The 6127-nt window shown below is 45.1% G+C and overlaps 1 protein-coding gene across 1 annotated transcript in view; it reads right to left on the bottom strand.

Moving 5' to 3' along the window:
- Window positions 1–6127, bottom strand: part of LOC135570966 (collagen alpha-3(IV) chain-like) — a 73352-nt gene that overhangs the window by 10575 nt on the left and 56650 nt on the right. The window contains exon 8 of the mRNA XM_065016787.1: window positions 3219–3272. Within this exon, the coding sequence (XP_064872859.1) occupies window positions 3219–3272 (54 nt within the window). The remainder of the gene's footprint in view (window positions 1–3218; window positions 3273–6127) is intronic.

Below are 6127 nucleotides of genomic sequence, written 5' to 3'. Positions count from 1 at the left end.
ACGAGGCTCCCCCTGCCCTCTGAGAGTTTGGCTCTGACGTCATAACAAACTATTACAAACAAGGACACCGATTACGGCAGTCAATTATTATTTCTTCACAGATGACGATACTGGCTCAGTTATGGACATTGGGCTGTTACAGAAGATTTATTGAGGGCTGAGTGGTGGTTTATGTTATGACGTTTATCTTCTACACGAAAGAGAGGTTCAACAGGCTAGTAACAGGGGTTGGGAACAACAATCACATTCCTCTAACACAAGGTGGCCAATTCCAGTCCTCGATGGCCTGATTGGTGTCACAGTTTTGCCCCAGCCCCAGCAAACACACCTGACTCCAGTAATCAGCGGGGCTAGACAATCTGGACCCTCTCTTTCTAAAATTATCTGTCAAAATTGATGCAACCCTTATTACTAGCCTGTTCAACCTCTCTTTCGTATCGTCTGACATTCCCAAAGATTGGACAGCTGCCGCGATCATCCCCCTCTTCAAAGGGGAGACACTCTAGACCCAAACTGCTACAGACCTACAGTATATCTATCCTACCCTGCCTTTCTAAGGTCTTCGAAAGCCAAGTTAACAAACAGATTACCAACCATTTCGAATCCCACCGTAACTTCTCCGCTATGCAATCTGGTTTCAGAGCCGGTTATGGGTGCACCTCAGCCACCCTCAAGGTCCTAAATGATATCATAACCACCATCGATAAGAGACATTACTATGCAGCCATCTTCATCGACCTGGCCAAGGCTTTCGACTCTGTCAATCACCACATTCTTATCGGCAGACTGCCTTGCCAGGTTCACTAGCTACTTCTCAGACAGAGTTCAGTGTCAAATCGGAGAGCCTGATGTCTGGACCTCTGGCAGTCTCTATGGGGGTGCCACAGGGTTCAATTCTCAGGCAGACTCTCTTCTCTGTATACATCAATGATGTCGCTCTTGCTGCTGGTGATTCTCTCATCCACCTCTACGCAGACGACACCATTCTGTATACTTCTGGCCCTTCTTTGGACACTGTGTTAACTAACCTCCAGACGAGCTTCAATGCCATACAACTCTCCTTCCGTTGCCTCCAACTGCTCTTAAATGCAAGTAAAACTAAATGCATGCTTTTCAATCGATCGCTGCCCGCACCTGCTCGCCCGTCCAGCATCACTACTCTGGACGGCTCTGACTTAGAATATGTGGACAACTACAAATACCTGGGTGTCTGGTTAGACTGTAAACTCTCCTTCCAGACTCACATTAATTAAGCATCTCCAATCCAAAATGAAATCTAGAATCGGCTTCCTATGTCGCAACAAAGCATCCTTCAATCATGCTGCCAAACATACCCTCGTAAAACTGACCAGCCTTCCTGATCCTCGACTTCGGCAATGTCATTTATAAAATAGCCTCCAACACTCTACTCAACAAATTGGATGCAGTCTATCACAGTGCCATCCGTTTTGTCACCAAAGCTCTATATCCTACCCACCATTGCGACCTGTACGCTCTCATTGGCTGGCCCTCGCTTCATACTCGTCACCGGACACACTGGCTTCAGGTCATTTACAAGTCTCTGCTAGGTAAAGCCCCGCCTTATCTCAGCTCACTGGTCACCATAGCAGCACCCACCAGGTATATCTCACTGGTCACCCCCAAAGCCAATTCCTCATTTGGCCGCCTTTCCTTCCAGTTGTCTGCTGCCAATGACTGGAACGAACTGCAAAAATCACTGAAACTGGAGGCTTCTATCTCCCTCACTAGCTTTAAGCACCAGCTGTCAGAGCAGCTTACAGATCACTGCACCTGTACATAGCTGTACATATCTGTAAATAGCCCATCCAACTCCCTCATCCCCATACTGTATTTATTTATTTATCTTGCTCCTTTGCACCCCAGTATCTCAGTATCTCTACTTGCACATTCATCTTCTGCACATCAATCAGTCCAGTGTTTATTGGTATATTGTAATTACACCGCCACCATGGCATATTTATTGCCTTACCTCCCTTATCTTACCACATTTGCACACACTGTATATAGACTTTTTTCTACTGTATCATTGGCTGTATGTTTGTTTATTCCATGTGTAACTGTGTTGTCGTATCTGTCGAACTGCTTTGCTTTATCTTGGGCGGGTCGCAGTTGTAAATGAGAACTTGTTCTCAACTAGCCTACCTGGTTAAATAAAGGTGAAATAAAATAAATAATTAAATCACCTAATCATGATCTTCAGTTTAGAATGCAAGTTGATTAACCAGCTGTGTTTGCTAGGGATGGAGAAAAAGTGTGAGACCAATCAGGCCTCTAACAAGTCACCTTTTGGATTGGCTTCTAAAGTGAATAGACTATACTTACACTACTTACGTTTGAAAACCAACATAACGGGACAATCTCAACTCTCAACAATCAAATGAAGATCCTGCATCTGAAGCATCACAGGATCACTGCAACATAACATGCATGCTGTAGTTTAATCAAGGCTAAGTTGAATGTAAAAAGATGTATACAATCACTACTGTAAGTCGCTCTGGATAAGAGCGTCTGCTAAATGACTACAATGTAAAAAGATGTATACAATCACTACTGTAAGTCGCTCTGGATAAGAGCGTCTGCTAAATGACTACAATGTAAAAAGATGTATACAATCACTACTGTAAGTCGCTCTGGATAAGAGCGTCTGCTAAATGACTACAATGTTAAAAGATGTATACAATCACTACTGTAAGTCGCTCTGGATAAGAGCGTCTGCTAAATGACTACAATGTAAAAATTACATTGACCACTGCAGTACCTCTAGGAATTGGTGAGAGCTCTAAGACTGCTCGACTGTAGCAAGAGGTGAAATCCAAGTGGGCCAACCGGGTAGAACTGGAATGTTCTTGTTTGTACAGTCACAGCCATTGTTCTTTTAACCCTGTATGGCCCTTTATAGAAAACATAACACTGCTTAGGACAGCTGCCTGCTGGGACTGGCCACGTGTGCTGCCAGTCATGTTGACCTCTCAGAGACATTTATTAAACCTAGTCCAACTATTAGCATTCCCCCAGGGCTCGACCCTACCAGGCCCACCCAGGCCAACTCCGGACCCTACATCCACTCCACACGCTGTCCTCAGCTGTTGTCAGGCAGTCCCCAGGGGAAGGGGTCCAGAAGCAGGAGAAAGGCCCAGCCCAGGCCACACAAAGAGTAGCAGTGCCCGTGTGTGATTGTGTGTGTGGCGTTTACTCACCCTTTTTCCCTCTTTGCCTAGAGCCCCCGTCTGACCTGGCAACCCAGGGGATCCCTAGGGACAGAAGACAGAAGGGTATCAGAGCAGGGCTGTCATTTGTGTATGGCCAGGCTATGGGTGTTGCGTTACCCAAGCTTCACGGTCTAGGCCTCTCATAGCACCAGTAAACTGGACACATAGCCTAGCATTCCTCTGTTTGATACGCCTTTGATATTCTGCTATTTGTTGAAATGTTGCTTCTGTATAAGAGAGAGAGAGAGGGGCTGGATGCTAGCCTGGTGCCAGATCTGTTTGTGCTATCATGCCAATGCCTTCCTACTCATTGCCATGCCAAAGGAAGATTGGCTCGACAAGGACAGCAATGGACCAGGCTAGCTGGATACTGGATGGATTCCTAGATAGGCCGGTTGGATGGCATTCAGTTTTGGAATGAGTGTGTGTCCAGCTTGTTTCTGTGGAGACAGATGTAAACTCATGGCCTCATCCCAGACCTGTTGCAAATGACAATATGAGTTAGAAAGGCAGCACAAACAGATCCTGGATCAGGCTATGGGTTAACAGCTTGTTGCTTATAAAGCCGCTATGGAGACAGATGTTAGATCCACATGTTCTCAGCACACCAGGGGAGGCTGCTGACAGGAGGACGGTTCATAATAATGGCTGGAACAGAGCAAATGGAATGGCATCAACCACCTGGAAACCATGTGTTTGATGTATTTGATACCATTCCACTGATTCCGCTCCAGTCATTACCACTAGCCTGTTCTCCCCAACTAAGATGCCACCAACCTCCTGTGCAGCACAAAGACCACTGGCTGCCTAGTTGGCTTAATTGCTGTATGAAAATACCTAGATTTGATTTCATTCAAGTTTAATTGCTGGCGCTGGGCGTACCATATCTCCAGTTAGGCCTGGTGGACACTGTCAGATGCAAAACATAGGTGTAAGACTGGTTATATAGGTGTAAGACTGGTAACATAGGTGTAAGACTGGTTATATAGGTGTACGACTGGTAACATAGGTGTAAGACTGGTTATATAGGTGTACGACTGGTAACATAGGTGTAAGACTGGTTATATAGGTGTAAGACTGGTAACATAGGTGTAAGACAGGTGTAAGACTGGTAACATAGGTGTAAGACAGGTGTAAGACAGGTGTAAGACAGGTGTAAGACTGGTAACATAGGTGTAAGACAGGTGTAAGACAGGTGTACGACTGGTAACATAGGTGTAAGACAGGTGTAAGACAGGTGTAAGACAGGTGTAAGACTGGTAACATAGGTGTAAGACAGGTGTAAGACAGGTGTAAGACAGGTGTAAGACAGGTGTAAGACTGGTAACATAGGTGTAAGACAGGTGTAAGACAGGTGTAAGACTGGTAACATAGGTGTAAGACAGGTGTAAGACTGGTTGTATAGGTGTAAGACAGGTGTAAGACAGGTACATAGGTGTAAGACTGGTTATATAGGTGTAAGACTGGTTATATAGGTGTAAGACTGGTACATAGGTGTAAGACACCTCCAACTCAATCATCAAGTTTGCAGATGACACAACAGTAGTAGGCCTGATTACCAACAATAACAAGACAGCCTACAGGGAGGAGGTGAGGGCCCTCGGAGTGTGGTGTCAGGAAAATAACCTCTCCCTCAACGTCAACAAAACAAAGGAGCTGATGGTGGACTTCAGGAAACAGCAAAGGGAACAAGCCTCTATCCACATTGATGTGACCGCAGTGGAGAAGGTGGAAAGCGTCAAGTTCCTCGGCGTACACATCACAGACACTGAAATGGTCTACCCACTCAGACAGCGTGGTGAAGAAGGTGCAACAGTGTCTCTTCAACCTTGTCTTGGCCCCTAAAACCCTCACAAACTTTTACAGATGCACAATTGAGAGCATCCTGTCAGGCTGTATCACCGCCTGGTACGGCAACTGCACCGCCCGCAACCGCAGCGCTCTCCAGAGGGTGGTGCGGTCTGCCCAACGCATCACTGAGATCATACTGCCTGCCCTCCAGGACACCTACAGCACCCGATGTCACAGGAAGGCCAAAAAGATAATCAAGGACATCAACCACCCGAGTAACGGCCTGTTGACCCCGCTATCATCGAGAAGTAGAGGTCAGTACAGGTGCATAGAAGCTGGGACCGAGAGACTGAATAACAGCTTCTATCCCAAGGCCATCAGACTGTTAAACAGCCATCACTAGCCGGCTACCACTCGGTTACTCAACCCTGCAGAGGCTGCTGACATATATACATAGACATGGAATCACTGGCCACTTTAATAATGGAACACTAGTCACTTTAATAATGGAACACTAGTCATATCTATATACTGTATTCTATTCTACTGTATTTTAGTCAATGCCACTCCAACATTGCTTGTCCTAAGATTTATATATTTCTTAATTCCATTCTTTTACTTTTAGATTTCTGTGTATTGTTGTGAAATGTTAGATACTACTGCACTGTTAGATACTACTGCACTGTTAGATTCTACTGCACTGTTAGATACTACTGCACTGTTAGACACTACTGCACTGTTAGACACTACTGCACTGTTAGATACTACTGCACTGTTAGATACTACTGTACTGTTAGATACTACTGCACTGTTAGATACTACTGCACTGTTAGACACTACTGCACTGTTAGACACTACTGCACTGTTAGATACTATGCACTGTTAGATACTACTGCACTGTTAGATACTACTGCACTGTTAGATACTACTGCACTGTTAGACACTACTGCACTGTTAGATACTACTGCACTGTTAGATACTACTGTACTGTTAGATACTACTGCACTGTTAGATACTACTGCACTGTTAGATTCTACTGCACTGTTAGATTCTACTGTTAGATACTACTGCACTGTTAGACACTACTGCACTGTTAGATACTACTG

The sequence above is a fragment of the Oncorhynchus nerka genome, unplaced genomic scaffold, assembly GCF_034236695.1.
Source record: "Oncorhynchus nerka isolate Pitt River unplaced genomic scaffold, Oner_Uvic_2.0 unplaced_scaffold_871, whole genome shotgun sequence".
NCBI lineage: Eukaryota > Metazoa > Chordata > Actinopteri > Salmoniformes > Salmonidae > Oncorhynchus > Oncorhynchus nerka.
Note: the sequence above shows the minus strand (reverse complement) of the source record. Positions and strands in the feature narration are given on the sequence as shown.